At 44.5% G+C, this 22,714-nt stretch overlaps 1 protein-coding gene across 2 annotated transcripts in view; it reads right to left on the minus strand.

Moving 5' to 3' along the window:
* VAD1 (GRAM domain family protein) overlaps positions 1-17,753 on the minus strand; it is a 116,782-nt gene extending 99,029 nt beyond the window's left edge. For both annotated transcript variants that reach the window (XM_086507866.1, XM_086507861.1), the window contains exons 1-2: positions 17,300-17,753; positions 17,129-17,194 (exon numbers count right to left, since the gene is read on the minus strand). In XM_086507866.1, coding sequence (XP_086363992.1) covers positions 17,129-17,194; positions 17,300-17,470 — 237 coding nt within the window. In that variant the 5' untranslated portion in view covers positions 17,471-17,753. The remainder of the gene's footprint in view (positions 1-17,128; positions 17,195-17,299) is intronic.
* Positions 17,754-22,714: the final 4,961 nt, after the last annotated feature.

Consider the following 22,714-nt stretch of genomic DNA (forward strand, 5'->3'; position numbering starts at 1 on the left):
CTACTATGACTGATGCTAATGGATTCTGATGGGAATTCTGATGATCATGCTGTGTGCAACCGGAGGATATGCATCTATGTTAAGTGACTGGGCATGCACGGTCTACGAATAGACTCACAAAAGTGCCAGATCACTGCTAATCTAAACTGACTGGACTGATTGAACCCTGCTGTGGTATAGCTTGTCCACGGACACATAGGGTTGGGATGTGTCACGTGACATCCCCTCCTTTTCAAAGTGAGGTACTGGTACCAAACTGTATGGCGTCGAGGGAGATCGCCAACAATATCCGGAATCCTAGAAGGGACTCTTCGCCGGCCCACTCTGATGTGTGGGTCGTACGGTACTTGAACTTCATAAAGGTCTACAACGCTTGCTTCTTTGGGCCGCGCCGAAAGCGACACAAAGTCTTCAGAATCTCCTTTCTTGGTTCAACTTCGTCTAGAGTCCTTCTTCTTTCGTCTTCAAGAATCTCCATGGCTGAAAATTCCTGAAACCATCTCCAACACAAAACCATGAACATACCCATTCCATGTAAAGTGAAGAAAAAAATCTTGTCTTCTCTAAAGACTGTGTATGCAATGTAGATGAACATAGAGACGAAGTGACAACCCATTCATCAAACACATGCAAACAATGCGGTCGAATCTTTTCTGTTTGATCGAAATCAATCAACTGTGGCAAATCACAATGGAAATGCCCATGCTTGGTGCTCATACAATCATGTGCTCTTTCGGAAACTGTGTCATGCCAAGGAAGAGACATGAAATGCGACTTACTTACATACAAACTTTTCAACTTTTCATGAACAATCCGCATACATTCGTGCTCATCCATGAGAGAAACGTGCTCAACATACAATATGTCATGCCTAGGAAAAAGGATCACATAACGATGCTGACTAAAATACAGGAAACCTTCACGAATGAAACACTCGAACAACGCGTGCGTATCAATCATGTGAACACACAATACTTCCTGTGATGGTTCTTGAGACCTAGGCATGAGAGCCAAGATCTGTTCTTCCTGACGTGGTTCTTCTTGAGTAGGTTCTTTCTGAGGAAGTTCTGTTGACCTAGGCTCGAGAGCCACGATCGGTTCTTCAGGGTCTATCGAATCTTCTTGTGGGCGATCTGTGGACCTCGACTCGAAAGTCAAGATCGATTCTTGGTGATTGATCGATCCTACAACGAGTTTAGCTTCGCTAGAAAAAGCATCAACTAACACATCATCCTTGTGAACAATCACATCATCTTCATGCAATTCATCATGCTTGTGAGACATCACATCTTGATTATGCAAATCATCATGCTCGTGAGAAATCACATCTTGATCATGCAAATCATTATGCTTGTCATTGTCATCCAAATCATTATGCAAATCATTATGCTTGTCATTGTCATCCAAATCATTATGCAAATCATTGGCATCCAAATCATCATGCTTATCATTGTGCTTCAAATCATCATGCAAGTCCTCTGTATCATGCTTTGGAGAAGAAGAGACTGAGAGAGTCTCCTTTTCCCGATTCTGGTGCATCTGTGCCTGAGCTGGAGAAAAGAGTCGCAAGCGCTCCTCCCTTCTTGCTTTGATCTTGCGATCAAATTCTACTTGTCTTGCTTTGTTCGCTGCTTAGCTTTCTGCTTCGGTTTCTGCGTGTCTGCGTTCCATTTCTTTCAATTCACGATCAAATTTGGCTTGTCGTTCTTTGGCTTCCAAGCGTGCTTGCTCGTACTCACGCGCTATGGCTGCCATTCTTGCGGCATGTCTTGCTTTGCGTTGTAAAGTCTGTTCCATAAACAACAGCTTCAACTCCTCCATTGGAGTTAGTGCAATCGTTGTCGTAGATGGGGAAGGGTCAGAAAAACCTCCTGGTGAGGAAAATTCTTCTTCGCCTCTCTCATGCTCATCACCTCCAAGCAAAGTATCCATTCCGCTTCAAGTGATGATCATTCTGAAGTCGTGGGTGCTTGTAGGTTCTTGTGGGTTCTTAAGTTCACGAGGAACTTGGGTTCTTGGGGGTCTTGAGGTTCTTGAGGTCCTTGATACGTGAGAATCTAGGGTTCTTAAGGTTCTTGAGTCTTGAGGGTCTTGGGTTCTTGGGGTTCTTGAGGTTTTCTTTCGCTTGCAAATCGCGTTGGAGAAGGATCTTCTCTTCACCCGAGTTCTACTCTTTTCTGCGGGCGCACCCCTTGGTGGCCTTGCGCTCACACGAAGGTTGCTTTTTCCCACCTCACGTCGATTGGTCGGCCGCTAAGTGCACGGTCCGCTCTCAATGAGTGAAAAGAGACACAAGGGGAGACTGGACAAGCCCTTCTTTCTTGGGATTCCTGTCACTCTTCAACAAAACATGATTAGGAATCGCCAGGCCCAAGTAAACTTGGGTTCGTGCGATCGCAACAAGCAAAAAAATTTCTTGTGGTTCTTTCCTTGAGTAATGCACAACACTTCCAAAGCTCTGATACCAATGTTAGGTGCAGCAGAATGAATGTTGTATTTTCTCAAGATTAGTGATCTTTATTGCTCAAGGTTCCTTTTAGTTCTTAGGGAAAGAGAGAGCCTTCCGTCTTATGGAGAGTGCTATGATCACGAACAAAGTGAATGGATTGTGCATGCAAGTGAATGAGACTAAGAGAAGAGGAGAGAAGAAATACGACACCGAGAGGTTGTAAAACCCTCCTCCGAAGGCCCCACTCTCGTCGACGAGAGTGGTCTACTTTGATTGCACAAAGGTGTACAATGCGTATGCAATGGACTGATGCAAGTTGGACTATGTCGATGACGACGACGGTGATGACGACGAGGACTTGATGGCTGAAATCTGAGATCTTCTAATCGCTGAATTTCGGGACTGTTTCCGTGGCTGAAAATGACTGTTTTGGCTACGTTTTCTTGGCTGAAAAATGAGGTTTCTTAGGGCTGAAAACTGATGGTCTTTACGGCCTGAATCTGCTACACTTTAGGTGAATAATGCCGGTCTTAATTTGCTGCTGAAATCCAAAAACGCCAGGGGCTGAAATTGGTCCTTCTGTCACCGGGGTTCTGCATATGCAAAAACGCTAGGCTGATCTCCTGTGTCGTGATGACGCCGGGGCTGATCGTCTGTGCACAAATCGCCAAGGCTGATCTGATGTAAAAACGCTAGGTCTTCTGTGGAGAAAACGCCAGAGTAGTCGCGGGGGTTGGTCTTGCTGAGAAGTTGCCTGTTGAGCAAGGTGCTCCTGCTGCCTCTTCTGCCAGAAAGTGCTAACTTGGGTTTGCTTATATATTAACTTAGCAAAATTGCCCTACGTACTTTTGTAGGAAAGTCACTTAAAAATAATAAGTGAAAATCCCAATAAATAGGAAAATAGGCTAAATGCACTGGAAAATTCCCCTAACTGATGCTAATGGATTCTAAGGGAATTCCGATGATCATGATGTGTGCAACCGGAGGATATGCATCTATGCTAAGTGACTGGGCATGCACGGTCTACGAATAGACTCACAAAAGTGCCAGATCACTGCTAATCTAAACTGACTGGACTGACTGAACCCTGCTGTGGTATAGCTTGTCCACGGACACATAGGGTTGGGATGTGTCACGTGACAATGAATCTAAGGGTAAAGCTAAAGCACCTGCAAAACCTAAGCTAACCCCTGATGAAAAAGCTTCACAAGGAATTGTAGGAGGATACATCACGGCTGAAGAACAAGTGATCTATGCTAAAGAAGATGGATGTTTTTAATGGGCACGTCAAGGGTCACATTACGAAGGCCTGTCCTGAGACAATCTCACCTAAAGAACAAAAGGCACCCACAATAACCACAAGCACTATCACAAACCAACCTGCATCTCTCCTGACTCTGACACACACATTGATGAGTCTCTCATGAAGTGTTATGGTCATGTAAAGGGGCAGCGTTTTATCATATTGTTTGATCCAGGCAGTATGCAATGATGTGATTAGTCCCCCTCTTGTTGCGAGAGCCCGCCTAGAGGTTAGTCAGCAATCTCCTCTAGAGGTTTCTGGCTTCGCTCCTGGTATGGACTCTCTCATCACGAAGGAGTACCTTGATGTGATATTTACCATTCAACAAGCTTCATTTCGTAGGAAATTTCTTGTGTCTCCTCTCTCAGGATGTGATATGATTCTAGGCATTAGATGGTTTTGTGAACTCAATCCTCTCATTGATTTTGAGGCTAACACTCTCACTCTACATACCAAAACTAATTCCCTCCTCATCATTCATGCTGAGGAGGGCTTGCATTCTTTGCCTCTCATCTCTCGTGTACAGGTAAAGCGTGAATTACGACGAGGAGCACAAGCGGCATTCATCTATGCTGTTCTAGTTTCTCATAGCATTTAGGCGAGCTAAGCAATCAGAGTTGTTTACAAAGTTTAAACATCTCTTTTTGCAAGATGATCTTCCACCTCGTCTCCCACCCGAGCGGCCGGAGGACCATCGCATCGAGCTTATGGAGGGAGCGCAGCCTGTCAAAGGCTACCTACCGTTTGAACAAGTCACAGGAGGAAGAGTTAGAGCGACAACTCACGGAGTTGGTGGCTAGAGGATTCATACATCCTAGTGTAAGTCCTTTTGTTGCCCCTATTTTGTTTGTTCGCAAGAAGGATGGTTCGTCTCGTTTGTGTGTTGATTACAGAGCATTAAACAAGATGACCGTCCAGAACAAGTTTCCGATGCCTTGCATTGAGTATATCCTCGATAAGCTCAATGGGACAAAGGTTTTCAGCAAGGTCGATCTCAAAAGTGGATACCATCAGGTACGGGTATTCAAAGGCGACATTTTCAAGACTACTTTTCACACCGAGCGAGGGCAATGGGAGTATATTGTTATGCCTTTTGGATTGACAAGTGCCGTGGGTACGTTCAATCGTCTCATGGTAGGTCGTTTCGGCGATATGGTCAGTGTATGTGTGTTCATCTTTTTAGATGATATTCTCATTTTTTCTGCATCGTTGAAACAACATGAAAGAGATGTTGAAAGGATACTAACTCGTTTGGATGAGTGTCAGTTGTACATTGCAGCTAAGAAGTCCGAAATTTTTTTTACTGAAGTCACTTATCTGGGTTATATCATTTCTGCAGAAGGCGTCAAGCTAGATCCCGCGAAGGTGGAACAGGTTCGTAATTGGGATTTGCCCAAAACTGCATATGATGTGCGTTCGTAAAGACTCGCCGTCAACGCGTAGACTTGCCTGAGGCAGCCATTGAGGCTTTCGCAGCTCTCAAGGTTGCGGTGACAAAAGCAACGTGTCTTATCCTTGCCCCTTTGAGGTATGGACGGATGCGAGCAATGTTGCCATAGGCGCTGTGCTTCAGCAGCATGGACGTCTTGTAGCTTTCCTTAGCAGGAAGCTCAATAGTGCGGAAAAGAATTATTCAGTTTATAATAAAGAACTTTTGTCTTGTCATTCACTCTCTTAAGCATTGGAAGCATTTTCTGTATGGTAGAGTTTACAATGCGCACAGATCATCAAGCCCTCAAGTGGCTCCAGTCTATGCCTAGTGCACATTGGAGTGATCGCCAAGCGCGGTGGTCACAATTTTTTAAGCAATTTGAAGGTTTGATTGAATATGTGCCTGGAAGGTAACCCTGTTGCAGATGCGTTGAGTCGCAAAGGACAAATTTTGGCTCGAGTCAAGAACCACATTTTCTATTCAAGGTGAGTCTTTTGACAGCATGAAGAATCAGTATGCGGATTCCGAGTTTGGTAAGTATTGGTTGTGCAGGCTCTTGCTTCCCCAGGGCCCAGCAACTATCTCATTCGTGATGGATTGTTATCTTTTCGTCAACGTTTATGTGTGTTGCCCTCTCTCAGGCCAATCATATTACATGATGCACATGATTCTCTTACAGGTGGGCACAGGGAAATGAACACCACATTGGAAAAAAAACGATTTTTTTATTGGCCTAAAATGAGAAAAGATGTGCTTCGTTATGTCACACAGTGCACTATATGTCAAAAAGTAAAAGCTCCTCGAGGTAAGCAGCAAGGCCTCTTGCTTCCGCTACCTATTCCTGACGGACCTTTTCAAGATATTTCTATGGATTTTGTGACTAACCTACCACCAAGTTTGCATTCAAGGAACACTCAATGTTTAACAATTGTTGATCGTTTCAGCAAATTTTGCATGTTGATTCCTTGTAAAGACACAGTTACTGCACAAGATGTAGCAGGATTGTTCATTAAGCATTGGTACCCCCTCTGTGGTTTGCCAAAGTCGATTGTTTCAGATAGGGATGTTAAGTTCACGTCCAATTTTTGGCGCACACTCTTTGAAAATTTTGACACTAAGTTGAATTTTTCATCGGCTTTTCATCCACAGTCAGATGGTCAAACTAAAATTTACAATCAATTGGCTTTTAATGTTTTAAAGTCATATATGCATGATCAGCAGTCTCAATGGGAGCTCTATCTTCCATTGGTACAGGCTATTTTGAATGACTCTTTTTCTTCTGCTATTGGTCGAACTCCGTATGAGGCAGCTTTTGGCCGTCCGTTCCAATCACTTTTGACTCGCTCGGTCAGTCAAATGCCTGATGCCAATGCTGAAAGTCAGTCATTGGATGAGATTTCTGAGAGTGTGAAGCTTCGGCTAAGCAAGGCTCAGGAATCTTATTCACGGCAAGCTAATAAGCATCGTCAGGATGTCTCGATCAAGGAAAGCGATCGGGTGTATTTAAGAATCATGAAGCAACGTCTTAAGCAAGTTGGAAAGAAGTGTCCAAAGTTGTCTTTTCGTATGTATGGTCCATTTCCAGTCATTAAAAAGATAAATGAGGTTTCAATGAAATTACAGTTGCCTAACTCATGGTCAATGCACAACATTTTCCATGTTTCTTGGTTGAAAGTGTTTCAAGGAACACCTCCAAAGGACATTTCCAAAGAAGAAGAACCGGAGATCATCGATGAAGATGCAGTCATGGAGCCGGAGCAAGTGTTGTTACATCGGTTTCGCCATGGTTCGAAGAAGCAAGTGCAACAATTTTCTTTGAAGTTCAAGGATCGAGGAACCCATGAAACGGTGTGGGTAGACGAAGAGTTCTTCAAGGATTATCCAGAGTTGTTGGCAGACTACAAGGAAGCCATGCAGCTCGGTACCAATACCTCACATTAAAAAGGAGGGGATGTCACGTGACACATCCAACCCTATATGTCTGTGGACAAGCTACACCATAACAGGGTTTCCGTCAAGTCCAGTCAGCCTAGATTAGAAGTGATCTGGCACTTTTGTGAGTCTATTCGTAGACCGTGCATGCCCAGTCACTTAGCATAGATGCATATCCTCTGGTTGCACAAAGCATGATCATCAGTATTCCCATCAGAATCCATTAGAATCAATTAGGGGATTTTTCCAGTGCATTTAGCCTATTTTCCCTATTTTTGACATTTTTCACTTATTAATTTAAGTGACTTCCCAGCAAAAGTAGGTAGGGCAATTTGGGTAAGAAAATATATAAGCAAACCAAAGCTAGCACTCTTTGGCAGATGAGCAAGGAGTACAATAGGCCACAGGCAACAGGTACTCCCTCTCTCTCAGCAAGAACCTCTCAAGCACCTCATCGCCAGCATCCCCTTCACCCTAGCGGTTTTGCCATCGCCAACCCCCACACTTGCTTGGCGTTTTTCAACATTGCTTGACCGCAACAGATACCTACACCTAGCATTTTCAAGATCGCCATCAAGGCTGCAGGAAGGTAGCGTTTTCAGCCTTCTGTCACAGTAGACAAACAGCGTTTTTCAGCCTCAAGTACAGCAGCAAAAACGCAGCCATAAACCTGCAGATACTCAGCGTTTTCAGCCCTGAAACAGCAGACAAATCAGCGTTTTTCAGCCCTCAAAAACGCAGCCAGATCAGCGTTTTCAGCAGCCCCGATTCAGTCCCAGGTTTTCAGCCATAGCATCTTTGTGGACAGCAAATAGAAGATCACCGATTTCAGCCCTTAAGTCATCGTCGTCGTCGTCACCAACATAGTCCCAAGTTGCATCAGTTTCCATGCATCATCATTGTACCACCTTGTGCAATCAACCGTAGACCACTCTCGCCAACGAGAGTGGGGCCTTCGGAGGAGGGTTTTACAACGTCTATGGTGTCGTATATCTCTTCTCTCTTTCTCTCAGTCTCATACACTTGCACGCACAATATCTACTCACTTGTTCGTGATCATAGCACTCTCCAGAAAGAACGGAAGGCTCTCCCTTCCATAAGAACTAAAAGGAACCTTGAGCAAATATGGATCACTAATCTTGAGAAAATACAATATTCATTCCGCTGCACCTTACATCCGCTTACGCAACTTTTAAAAGGAGGGGTGAAAGGGCCGAAGACTTCAGGTCCTTATCGTAAAGGTAGCCCCCCTGTTGTCTGGAATGAGCGTCTCAACGAGAGTTTCGGACACTAAAGCACTTGGTGACTACTGCGCCAATATTGCACATTGTGGATCCTAGCAAACCGTTTGTGGTTGAAATGGATGCTAGTGATTATGCCATTGGTGTGGTGTTATACCAGGATGGACGTCCTGTTGCGTTTGAAAGTAAGAAGCTTTCTGACGCTGAGATGCGTTATCCAACATATGAGAAGGAGCTTTACGTCGTAGCCCACGTCTTAAGGAAATGGCGGTACTCCTTGTATGGCTCTACATTTGTTGCATGGACAGATCATCACTCCTTGCACTACGTCTGTGATCAAGGTGATCTCAGAGGCCGGAAGGCTAGATGGGTTGAGCTTATGCAAGAGTTTGACTTTGAGATCCGTTATAGAAAAGGATCCAGCAATCGAGTTGCCGATGCACTCAGCCGGATTCATGAGGTTAATGCCTTGTCTATGGCTGAAATCTCGACGGATTTCTATCTCTCTCTCCGAGGGTTATGTCGTTCCGATGGCCATTTTGGCAAGACATGGAACAAGGTCGAAGCAGGGCATGACTTGCGTACAAGCTTGGGTGATCCGGAACCTAAGTGAGTCGTGCTGGAGAGACGAGACAGCGACAATATTCCATTAGAGGTGCACTAATGTTCAGAAATGGTGTGCCTGCCAAAAATCGATGAGGTTCAACAAAGGATTTTGTGCGAATGCCACGATATTCCTAGCGCTGGGCACCCAGGCATTCAAAGAACTTTAACTTGGGCCAAGCGATATTTCTATTGGCCAAGGATGTGCTCTTACATAGAGAGCTATGTGAAGAGATGCGCTCAGTGTCGGGTCAATAAGGCAGAGCGCCTTAAGAAAGCTTGCCTGCTACATCCATTGGAAATCTTAGATGCCAAGTGGCAGAGTATTTCCATGGACTTCATCGTTGGTTTGCCAAATACTAGTCGGGGCAATGACGCTATTTGGGTTGTGATTGATAGACTCACAAAAATGGCGAAGTTTATACCAACGAAGTCGACAATAAAAAGCCATGAGTTGGCGGTTTTATTTGTCGATCAGCTTTATAAGCTGTATGGTCTGCCAGAAGATATCGTCAATGATCAAGATACTAAGTTCAGAGATACTAAGTTCATTGGCCGATTTTGGCAAGATGTGTTTGTTCATCTTCAGACGAAGCTAAGTATGTCGTCTTTTGACCATCCTGAGTCCGACGGACAAACTGAGAGATGAATCAGACGTTAGAGGACATGTTGAGAACCTATGTCCCTCACAAGCAAGCTGATTGGAAAAGGTATCTTCCACAATTAGAGTTTGTCTACAATAGTAACAAGCATTCTGCTACTGGATTTAGCCTGTTCATGCTGATGTATGGATTTGAGCCCCAATCGCTATTGGCTTAGAGAAAGTCAAGGAACGCCAAGCTCGTGATTTCCTGTATGACATGCAAGAAATGCTCGAATTGGCTAAGGATAGTATAAGAACGGCTCGTGATCGAGTCACTACCTATGCTATTCAAAAGAGATCTACAAGGACCCTTGATGTGGGACAATGGGTCTATCTAAAGATACCCAAGGATTCCAAGACTATGTGAAGAGGAAAGCATTATAAGCTTTCAGCTAGATATTGTGGTCCGTTCTTGATCACAAAGAAAATTGGCCAAGTTGCCTACAAACTGGCTCTTCCTTTGGATGTAGTGTACATCCAATGTTTCATGTCAGCCGCCTTAAAGTGAAATTGGGCGAAGTCGACGTCATTGTGCCTATCGAGGAAAATGTATGGCAAGATATGCAAACCGAGTATATTCCTCGAGAACGAGAGACAGTTTTAATTCATCGTACCCGTCATTCACGCCAAAAGGCTTATGACGAGTACTTAATTAAATGGAACGGTTGGCTACTTGGGAACCAGTTAGAGCTCTGAAAGCTCAGTATCCCCACTTCATTGATGAGGACATCAATGGTTCTTAAGGGGGGAAGTATGTTATGTCCCGCTCACAAGAGAGGGGATCTGGCCCAGACGCCGTCGGGATGGGTGTCCGGATGGACATAGTGTGAACACGGCCAATGTGGCCGACCATTATAATAAAAAGGAGGCCAAGGCCTCATTTGCAGTTATCAACCCCCACTAGCAGAGTACCAGTGGTTAGCCCGCGAGGCTAGGAGTGCGCGAGGTCCCCTCGAGGAGATGAGGCCGGGTGGTATGGGACGCTCGGTCTTACAGGTGCACGCCTATGTCCTCGGACACTGGCCCCAGCATGGGGGAGCTGCCAGATGGTGGCTATGGTCGGGTGGTTCGTGTGACGCGTGTCTGTAGGCAATCCGTGTAGCCAAGAGATCCACTCCCTCCTTTCGTTTCAATTGCCATGTCTTTGAAGGAAGATCGACATTGGATACAGGAAAACCCATACCCAGATCTCGAGTACCAAGATCTCCTAGCCTTGTATGCGGATATGGAAGGAGTTGGAGACAGGACCCCTAACCTCTTCTGCATTCGCATTCGCATGTAGCGTGCATCCATTTCCCTGGTCATTGAACCTTTGGAAAGGACTCCGGAACCAAATCTTAGTCCATCAGCACCAGTAATGTATTCACCACAGTCAGTGTTCGGGGAACAGCTCTTGCTACAGCAGGTAGAGTCAGCACTATCTGGTATAGAGCCCAGGCTGATATTTGGCAATCGTAGTAAGGCTAGAGAGTGACCCTTACACAGTGTTTGCATCACCGGGAGTACCCACAGCACCCACAATACCATCAGTCCCTGTTTTCGGAGGAATTTTCATTGGTGGTGCATCCACAGCATCAAAAGCATTCATCAGTCAGCATCAAATGTACAGAGAGAAGTTCGGCAGTTGTGCCTCAATTGTAACAGGAGGGGATGTTTGGTGCACACTTCACTTGCGACACATGGACATGCTTCTGCCATGGTCTAGCATCGGTCATAGTATAGCTTAGGACTGAGCCTAGCACTTTGTGAGCCTCTAGCAAGACGTGCATGCCCAGGCCAGTCATAGTTGCATACCCTCTCTTGCACAAGAACGGTCATTTCATCATGTAGGCATTTTACCGCGTGAACCACCTCTTATAATTCATTTTATTAAAAGTGACTTTTGGAATTCTTTTTGTAAGTTTGTTAGAAAAGTAGGTAGGGCAAATTGCTAAAGATCTATAAAAGAAACCCATTGGGCACGCAGTAGAAGCAAAAGAAGCAGGGACACAGAAAGGGCAGGCACCGCAGCAAACCGGCAAGCACCCTCAGGCTCCCCAGTGTTTTCTCAGTAGTTCAGCCCAGCGTTTTCAGAATTCAGCAGATCAGCCAGCGTTTTCAGAATTCACCCAGATCAGCCAACGTTTTTGCATTTCAGCATTAGTGCGACTCGGCGGTTGCAGATCCAAGCCGCAGTGACGCCACAGTAGCAGATCTCCAGCGTTTTCAGTTTTCAGCCTTGACATGGTCATCGACATCGTCGTCGTCGCAGTCACGAACTTAACGACGACACCATCATCGTCATCGTCACAATCACCATTGGCTGAATCTTTAGCTTTCTCTTCTCTTTCAAACTCCTAGGAAGCTTCACGATCAGCTTTTGCCAAGGACCTCTTTGCTGGTCTTTTCTTTGACGTACCCCCTTTCGCGTTGCCCTGAAACCCACGGTCTTCTCTTTGCAACAAGGTATGACCAATGTTGGCAACTTCCATAAGCTAAGTAAGGGTAGCCATTTTGTTATTTGTACAATAATAGATGATCTCTTTAGGCAGCCCATAACACTACGTCTCAATCTGCTCTGTCAGTGGCACAAACCTGTAGGAGGTTATTGAGAGTAACGCTTTGCAAAACCTTCGATTGTACTCATGTAGGCTCTTGCAAGTAGCCGCAGTGAGTTGGTGCCAATCTGTCATGACATCGGCTCCAAATTCATTTGACAGCCACGCAGATGCAAATATTTGCTTGAAGTACCAAAGTGGCGGGTGTCTGTCCTTGCATCAACACTGTCGTCCACCCTGTGAGCGCATTGCCTTTCAAGAAAGTGGTAGCTTTCCTGATCGGCCTCTGTAAAATTCCCTCCTGCATAAGCTGTATCAAACTGCTCGAGGAAAGTAAAAGCCTTCGTCTTGTCCTCGAAAGCACTGAAGGTATCAACCTTTACCGATGCAGCACCTTCTTTGTATGGCTTTGGCTTTTCCAATACTCCCAAATTGTCATAGGAAACTGTTTGCAACATGGGCATTGTAATAAAGATCATCAGCGCCTCTTGGCCATTGACATTTTGAGTCGCTAGTGCCATATCTGGCTGTTGTCTAGAAAAACCAGCCATGACCCTGTGGCACCCCAAACTGGCCTTGATTGCACTGAAATTCTTGTTGCATGCCAATACTACCATACATGGGGTTCAGCATGATGCCTTGCATACCCCTAAACATTGTTCCTGGCATATAACATTGGTTTCTAGGCGCATAACCAGACATACTTTGGAACACACATCCACCCCCGAAATACCCAAGATGTACCGTGGGTGGTGGAAAAACCTGATGCATTGCCTGGAAACTCGTTCCCTGTCCATTTAATGCAACATGTGGACTCTGAAAGGTGGCGGGCTGAACTGGAAAAACCTGTGGAATTGGCGTCCTAACCACCTGTTCATGGACGGAAGGAACCTGTCTTGGAGCCCCAAGAGACTCCGCAACATGTGAGTGCTCCTTGCCCTGCTGGGACACACAAGGGATCTGGGCTTGAGCCTCAACAGGCTCTACTGCATGAGACGCTTGCCTTGTCTGCCGCGACACTTGCGGCGCTTGCAGATATTCCATAAACCTGGGATTCTGCACCAACCGAGAAAACACATTCACATCAGCAACCAACTGTGTCTTGAACGCATCGTCTTCAAGTTGCCCAATCATAAGCATTTGAACTTGTGGAGTATTCACATCAACCGAAGGTACAGACCGACGTGGCCATGAACTCTCGGCAACCTCAAACACTATAGGAATAGCTTATATCTCCTGTAAAGAGGAACCCTCTTCACTGGCGTCGTTTGTCCTGTCAGCCATAGTGTAATTCCAAGTTCTTGTACTCTTTGTCTTCGCTGCAAACCAACCAAGGCTCACTCTTTAAGGAAAAAGTGATTTTGTCCCAGCGACGGAACCATGAAACCGGCCCGTGGCGGTAGACGTAGGCTGTCATCCGAAACTTTACTTTGGACTTTAGAACATAGAGGAACTTCACGAATAAGCTTGTGACTGGAATTCAACACTTCAAGACATTTCACGACTTGGTAGCTAGAGCGCTCCCAAGCATACAGCGACACCCTGTTTGCCGCAAAGACTGGCGCCCCTTTCGTTATTTCTTTATTCTTATTATACTTGAGAAGAACCTGTAAATTCTACAAGATGTCCCACTTTTCTCGGGCTAAAATTCCTCTACTAAGCCGATTTCAACAACAACCAAAAAAGAAGTCTCCACGGACAAACTCCCAAGTACACGATGACTTTCCACGCACTTTAGAGCACTTTACAAAACGTGGCGAGAAAAATTACAGCACGTTGATTCTCTGTTTTGCACTCCGATTAGCATGCTAATCAATTTTGTGGATAGCCCAAGAGCTCTTGAGTTCTTGAGTCCTTGAGGTCTTTCTTTAGCTTGAAATATGTGTTAGAGAAGGATCTTCTCTTACCAGAGCTCTACTCTTTCCTGCGGGCGTACCGCTTGGCGGCCTTGCGCTCACACCAAGGTTTCTTTTTCCCACCTCACGTTGATTGGCCGGCCGCTAAGTGCACGGTCCGCTCTCAATGAGTGAAAACAGGAACAAGGGGAGGCCGGACAAGCCCTTCTTTCTTGGGTTTCCTGTCACTCTTCAAAAACACGATTAGGAATCGGCACGCCCAAGTGGTCTTGGGTTACGTGCAACCACAACAAGCAAAAAAAAAAAATATTGTGGTTCTTTCCTCGAGTGATATAGAACACTGCCAAAGCTCTGATATTGTGCTCAAAGGTTTCTTTTACTTACGAAAGGAAGAGCCTTCCGGTCCTTTAGTGAAAGAGTGCGAACGATCACAAACAAAGTGGATAAACACTGGGGGAGGTGCTGAGAGAGAGAGAGAGAGAGAGAGAGAGAGAATACGACACCAGAATGTTATTAAACCCTCCTTCAAGGGCCTCTCTCCATGGCGAGAGAAGTCTATGCTATTGATTACACAAATCTGGTACAAAGGTGTTGATGCAAGTTAGTGATGCTATGATACAATGCTGATCTAAGTCGGGGTCGATGGCGACAAGGACGACGGTTGCCTGAAAACGCTAACTTCAGGGCTGAAAAACGCTGCTCTTTTGGGCTGAAAACACTGGTACAGCAGGCTGAAAATGCTGGTACAGCAGGTCTGAAAACGCTACTGTAGGAGGCTGATTTTGTCTGCTGAAAATGCTGGTACAACTGAGGTACAAACGCTAGTGCAGACCTTCTGAAAACGCTGGCACTGAAAGCTGATAATACTTGCTGAAAAACGCCATGCCTTGCTGAGGGTTCTTGCTTAAGGAGAAATGCCAGAGGGCCTGCTCTGCAAGAGGTTGCATGTGCTCTTTGTTTCTTCTGCTCTACTGAGTGACTGTTAGGTTTCTTTTATATTAACTTAGCAAATTTGCCCTACCCAGTTTCCCAACAGTCACTTATTAATAATAGTGAAAAATGGCTAAAATAGGGAAAATGGGTTCCGTGCCCTGTAAAATGCTCATGATGGCTACTGACTGTAATGCTGATGATCATGCTATGTGCAACCAAAGGATATGCAACAAGTGTCTGGACATGCACAGCTTGCGCACAGGCTCACAAAGGTCACAGGCTCACAAAGGTGCCAGAACACTTCCTAAGCTGACCTGAACCACTGTAACAAACTTGGACACCCCAAGTCTGTAATCTGCAGCGACATGAGAGAGGGATTCACTTTAAATACTTCACAAATTTAAGTCACAGATCAATTGAGTCGACAAGGCCCGGAGATTGGCCACAAAGACTGGCGCCCCTTTCGGTGTTTCTTTTTATATTAATAATTAAGCAAGTACAGGTGCCCTTGGGTCTCCTCTGCTCACCAGCTCGTTAGCACTGAATGAGCCAGAGAGAGCCCCAGGGTCTTATTTAAACGCCCTTGGCCTTGGAAAATCAGTTCACATGAAAAGATTCAGTTTCAAAAGCATTTGGTACCAAAAGCTTGCACTAAAACAGCCCAGCGTAAATCACAGAATTCCCTACAGTCTACCACGTTAGCAACGTAATTCGAGGGCGTCCGTACAGTCAGCCACGTCAACAGATTGTTCGCAAATTTTTAATGCCTTGTGTCACTTAGGCCTCGTCGGCACTTATCCATAAGTTGGAACAACTTATATTAGGAATTCCTGTAATTTATTGTCCACAGGTCATGCCACGTCATCAGTTTGTGACAGGAACCTCCAAGATCAAAGAGAAACTTGAAGTATTGTTCTGCTAAAAAATAACCTCCAAATTCTGCCAATGCCAAAGCTTTGAGAGAACCACCCCTTCGGCAAGTTTTTAAAAACTTGAAGCTCAAGAGGCTTAAAAGCCTTTGCATTAAACAAAAAGGCTGAACTGTAATGTTCAAAAAAAAAGGAGGCCAAGCATAAATGTCCGTAGCCACCACAGCCTCGTTGGCAAAAGTGGGAAACTTGCACGCCCTCATATGCACACCTTTGATGCTCTCAAGTTGCTCGCCCTCCCACACGCACACACGGTCGATCCTCCATTGCCTGCTCCTCTCCTTGCGTTGCTCTCCCAGGATCCGAAGCAGAACAACACTAATACCATGTCAAATTTGACAATGCGGAAGCGTAGAGATAGAGAAAGGATGCATGAGGGAGAGATTGCTCAAACCAACCAACTTGCTAATGAATTAGATGATTATTACAATGGGGATAGAGCATTCTTATATACTCCTCAAAGGGTACTTATACACCCCTCACATGAATTGCCAGACCTAGTCTCATGCCAAATAAGTAAAATAATGCGTAAAATGACAAATTAAATAAATAGGATCACATTGGGCATTCACTTCAGATGCAAAACTTTAACAAAAACAGCCCACTTCCTATGATCTTGCCCCTAGGAGTTACCAGGGCACTTGCAACCTCCGGCAAAGAGGTGACAAACTCTAAAGATTCCACAAGTTGATTGTTGAGCATACAAAAAAGCATAGGCTGATGATGTATGCTCAAATGTAGCGCAAGCTAATCATTCACTTCTTGCGCTCTATCGATAACGGTGCTCTGTGATGGGAGTCCAAAGACGTTGAACTCCTGCCTGTAAATCTCAGCCCCTCTATCTCATGCAAAGTGACAATCTACAGACTCTTTTCCCCTTTCATCATACAGTCCTTCAATCTCAAAAGTACGCACAAACCTCGCACTTAAATTTCAAGAAACGGACCCCCAAGTATAACCCAAGCTTTTCACAAGCACAAACATTTATCAACATAGCTTATCGCACATTAGCACAGCCATAGTTACCACAACCTTTGAATATCATTGATCAAAAACTAAGTTGTATATAGAGACTTTGAAACATGATCTCAGAGAGGTCTCGATCACACCAGCTCCTAAGAATCAATGAGGCATGTGTGAACTAGAAGCCCTTCAACTAAGAATGCTTCATGGACAAGTCATCATAAACTCTATGCACATCCATTGACTGTTTAAGCAGTCCCCTTACTTGCCTTAGAGTCAAGGATGAAGTGAAACCAGTGACAAATACCTCTTCCGGTGGTAAGTGGAAAAGCTGCCGATACTCCTCGCTTCGGAGAACCTGACGCGAACGAGCCTGCAAAAAAAACAAAACAAACGATACACAGTAAATCTCATGCTACTCACTGATTTGAAGAAATCGCAAGAAAAAAAGTAGCGACTGTTGACTTGCAATACATACCAGGGACTCTGCAGCTGCACGTTGCTGCACATCCAGGCTGAAAGTCAGCTCAAAATCATCATCATCATCTAAGATGCTGTCTAGCCCAGCAGGCAGTATGGGCTCACGCTGTTCATCCAATGAATTTCTGTGCTGTACAAGAGGAGATCTACCTAGCTGATCACCCTCCATCGCAGCGGCCGTTAAAGCAACCTCCCCTATGTAAGATCTGTGTAATTACGGCTGAAGCTGAGTAAGATCAACTCGACACTTGCATTTTTCCTGCTCATCCTTCGTTCCAAGAATCTTCGAAGCTTCTCTGCTGAGTCCGCTCTCTCCGAAGAATGTTGGTGTAAAAGTCGGCCAGCTTCAAGCTTTTAACGAAGAAATGACAGGTGGCAATCAGTTCAAGCTTTTAACGCAGAAATGACAGATGGCAATCACTCTGATCTCTCGCTGTCTCTTTCTGCTCCTGTGGCGTCCACCAACTCGACTAAAATGCATTCTTAGTAGGCCTATGAGCATTTAACGGGAGAGTTAGATTCGTGAAATGCACTTCTAAAACTTGAGTGCGTGTCGCATGTGATCGTAAGACTAGCTTCGTGAAAAGAAAGGCAGACAAAACACCTTGCAACCCAATTCCCCCTATCTAAGCATAAACGGGGTTTGATCTCTTCTCATGTGTGTGAAAGCACACTCCCCTCTCCCAAAAGTTGATGCGTAGGGACATACCATTCTGTAACAGCATAACAATATATAATAACCCCCCGCCCTCGCTGTTCAAGAGTTGTAATCATTAGCTTGAGGCTCATGGATCAAGTGTGACAAGGGCAGGAATGAAGAAAGAACACAATATTAGATAAAATAGAAAAATCCCAATTCCCACTTTGGAACTTGTGAGTTTCATAATGAAAAATGCTATCATTCTTGCAAGTTCATAAAAAAGTCTTCTATGTTTAGGGTCTATGTGTTACACTTTGTGGCAATGATTAAATAGTTTCTATGTGCATTGCGAACCCAACATCCAAAGAGGAAATTTTTCTCATATTTGAGAAAAAGGTCTTCTATGTTTAGGGTCTATGTGTTACACTTTGAGACAGTGATTAAATACTCTATATGTGCATTGCGAACCTAACGGCCAAAGAGGACATCATTCTCAAATTTGATTGATGGAGTTGATAAACACCAAGATGTGAACCAAATACGAAATCAAGCAGAAAGTCATTGAACCATGAAAACATAATGTTTGTGATGCCAACATACGAACCCCTTGAAGTATTCACAATAGCATTATGAATGTGAGTTTCATAAGATAAAATTCTATGAATTTTTTTGAGTAGAGAAAATAGTTTTCCATATATATTCTCTATGTGTTACACCTTGAGGCAAAGACTAAATAATTTTCATGCAATTTAAATTCCCAACAGCCAAAGGTATGATTGATGGTGTTGATAAACATTGAGATGTGAACCAAACAAGGGAAAAAGCTCAAAGTCATTCAACCATAAAATCATTTCCTTCATGATGCCAAATCATTTGAAGAATTCCCACATACAACTTCACTTCCCACTATGTTATTGAAAGAACATGAATTTGGAAGTAAAACCTTGTTATTGAAAATAATAAGCACTGCATAAAAGACAGCAAATAGAAAGCCTTTGCACAGTGAGACATTACAACACCTCATAAGGTGTGTCAAGTAATTATTTGGAATATGAGGCTAAAGTGTTTTTCCTTTGTATCTCAATTGTGTGGCATAATATACCGTGGTAGGGCCATTTAGTTTGGAGTATGGTGGGACTTTCCTTAGAAGTCATATTTGCTCTTTGTTTAACTCAACTAGCGAATTCTTTGGCACAATTTTCTTTTGTGTATGGATTGTGTCCTCCATGTTGAATGCAAAGTTCTCTCAAATTTCTTTACAAGTAGAGTTGTTGGCATGTATTTATGCCACCCCCCACGTGCTAGTTTCAAAAGATCTCTCCTTGACTAGATCTTCTACTTGCACATACCATGGATCTTTAGCATCAAGTTAGCTTTGTCAATAGCTATTATTCTTTTGCAAATGGAGGGCTATCAACCTCAAGGTCTTAATATCAAGTATTGGAGAGGTTGCTAGGGTTGAGATTTGAGAAAGGGATTGCACCTAAGGGCGGCATGATATTTGTTCACCCGTCCAAATGTCAAAAGAAGAATTCAAAAAATGGTGCACTTGCAAGACCATCGCACAGAAGAGTGCATATTTACTAGTATTGTCATAAAATCTAATATCTAACCAACCCAAATGATTTTCTCATATTAAACTAATCACTTAATGTGGGAGAATGAACCGGAACAAGGGTTAAGATATAGACATGTGCTTATACATCTATCTCAACACGGGACCAATGGTAAAGGGGCCCAAATGAAAGATGGTCTATCAAAGAGCAAGGCTAACCAATGGAGCATGTTAGCTTCATTGAATACCTCCAATAATGTGTGTAAAAGTCCTTTGACCTTAGGTAAGCCAGGGCTGAGCTTGAGGTGGAACCTGACCCAGCTCGAGGTGCTTGTCATGTTGATGACTAAGGTGCTTTAGGTGCTTGACGATTGAGGTGCTTGAGGTGCTTGACATGCTTGAGATGCTAGGGTTGTACTTGAGGTGAGAACCCAGCCCAAGCTTAAAGTGCTTAAGGGCCAAGCTTGTGGTGGGAACTGGGCCTATGCATGAGGGGCTTGAGGTGTCAAAAGGTCAAGATTCAATCCCTACAAGGAGGGGGTGAGCCCTACAGGAGGGGGGATGAGAGAGAAGACCCACACACTCACACAAGGCATGCATGGTACAAAGAAAGCAAAAGGGACACTTGTCAAGTTCCTCCTCATGTTGCCCTCATGGTGTGCCTAAAGCCTATTGGTTGGCCACCCAAGGGGTCCAATGATAATTTAGGAGATTTAATTATTTGATTTTGCATTTATCAATTCTTCTCTCTCAAAGGGGAAAGGGGGACACTTCTCCCAAGGCTACCCTTGTTGCTTGTAATGCCTCCTACTTGTCATTGGCTAGGCTTGGAGGGGTCCAATGAGCTTCAAGCATGAGCTACAAGGGGGGGTTGACCCAAGCAAGCTAGGGGGTTTCTTAAGAGGTATACTCACCCACACACACTCACAAACACTCTCATTGTGTGCTATGCAAAGTGCAAGAGCTGCATCTCCTTCTCTAAGCTCCTTGAGAAGTTGAGAGCCTACACCAACACTCTTGGCTATGGAGTGCAAATACAACCAAGAGCCATGCTTCAATGCTTGAGCTTACCATATTCTCCATCTTCATTACTATGCTATTATGTATGCTAACAAGAAGAGTTATGATAAGTGAGGAACTAATTCTTTCTCCTATGAAATGTTTCTTCTTCCTCTTCCCGACCCTCGTTCCCTGCTAGCTCTCTCCACCTTCGAAGGTGTTTGAGGTCCTGGGACTGAGGCTTGGGATAGTTAAATCCTTCTTCAAGTTTATGTTATGCTTGTGATGCATGAAGCTTTCCATCTTCATTGCATCACCTAGGTCTCAAGAAACACAAAGATTGTATTGTAACAAGTCTCTCTTAATGGGAGAAATCATAATACAAATGCCTATTGGAGGGGGGACCGGCTCCACATAAATCCGGTCCTCAACTGTTTTCATGTTCTCTAAATTCTCTCTCTTGCAAAAGTATTGATCATGCAAAGTTAACTAATTGCTATGATTATGTTGCTATCTTCGATTATGTTTCACCCGCTATGCTCACAAAGTCATTTCTCAAAAGTACTCTCATTAATTTCCGCCACTCTCAAGTTAAATAGGCCAACGATAGCCATGTCCTTGCTCCCCACACTTGAAACACTTATGGTCCTTGCGAAAAGCTTCAAGCTCTTCAGGAGAGAGTTTGTTTTTACTTTTATAAACTCCCTTCTCCTTGGAACGATTGTTGTTGTTGTTGTTGGAAGTGCCTTGGGAAAACCAATGTTGCAAAGGGGAAAACCAATGTTCAAAATTCTTCCCAAGGCACTTCCAACAACAACAACAACAATCGGTCTAAGGAGAAGGCAGTTTATAAAGGTAAAAACAAAATCTCTCCTGAAGAGCTTGAAGCTTTTCGCAAGGACCATAAGTGTTTCAAGTGTGGGGAGCAAGGACATGGCTATCGTTCTTGTCCCAAGAAGAATACTCGCAATGAGACTCCTAGGGCTTCCACCATCAAAGCTCCAAAAGAGGTTTCTCATTGCAAAGGATCATCACTTTCCTATGCTTGGTGAAAGGTAAGAGAGCATGATGCCTTTATCTTGTTTGACCCTGGCTCTACTCACAACTTCATATCAACGGAGTTGGGCATTCAAGCTTTCAAGATGGGAGATATGGTAACGGCTGATGCAACTCTCAAGGGACAGTAAGCCTCCGTTACTCCCTTGATTAAGAAGTTGAGGCTTCATGTCCAAAGCTATGTTGACAAAGAAGACTGCTTCATCTCTCTTCTCCAACATGAGGAAGCTATCCTAGGGGCGCCATGGTTTGATCGCATGGCTACCAATATGAAGTTCCCTGAAAGGAGAATCTACTTCACCTACAAGGGAAAGAACATACATATAGATGCTAGTGAGCGTAGTCGCACTAATCCACTTATAAATCCTCCTGCTTTTGATAAGTCAATGAAGAGCTCAGTTACTGCGTACATGATTGTGCGCGTCTGTCGCACGTGTCAATGCAAGGGACTTGCCGATACACTGTGTGTGAGCCACAAATGGCTCCAAGCACACAACTAGACTAATCTAGCAAGCTCAAGAGAGCAAGGGTGTGTCACTCACCGCCCTACGCTCGCCTTCGTGGAGGATTCCTCGCCGCTAAGAAGGAGTCGTCCCTGCGCCGCACTCAACCACTTCGTCGCCGCCGTGTCGTCGTCGCAATGCTCAATCGCACCCTCTCTCTCTCTCTCTCATGCATACACACACACACACACACACACACACAAGGAGATGAAGAAGAAGAAGATGGACATGGAGCAAGAGCACTCTTCAATTGCACAAATGAGAGAATGAATGAATTGTAGGTTTAGGTGACTTATATGAGCTCGCTCCATTCACACTTGGGCGCCCATACTTAGCCAACTAACCCTTGAATGTTCCAGTTAGAGTGCGCCTCTCATCGGCGATCACTCTTACCCTTTTCCTATTGGACCGACAAGCCCGGTACCTGACTCTACCAAAAAAATAATACGCCATCCGTCCCCCATCCGTCGTAGGTGATAGGAATGTGCGTGAGGGTTAACATGCCCTCCTTCCTGATGTAGATTCCGTCCTCGGAAGCTATTGAGTTGAAGCTCGTTTGTCGAGGTGGAAGAGCATTTGAGATGAATGTTCTTACCCTTCTTCAGTCACTGCAAAATCGAACAAGATTGGCAGAGTAATTGCATTCTCATATACAATTAA

Source organism: Adiantum capillus-veneris, chromosome 3, assembly GCF_014529385.1.
Source record: "Adiantum capillus-veneris isolate H3 chromosome 3, ASM1452938v2, whole genome shotgun sequence".
NCBI classification, from domain to species: Eukaryota; Viridiplantae; Streptophyta; class Polypodiopsida; order Polypodiales; family Pteridaceae; genus Adiantum; species Adiantum capillus-veneris.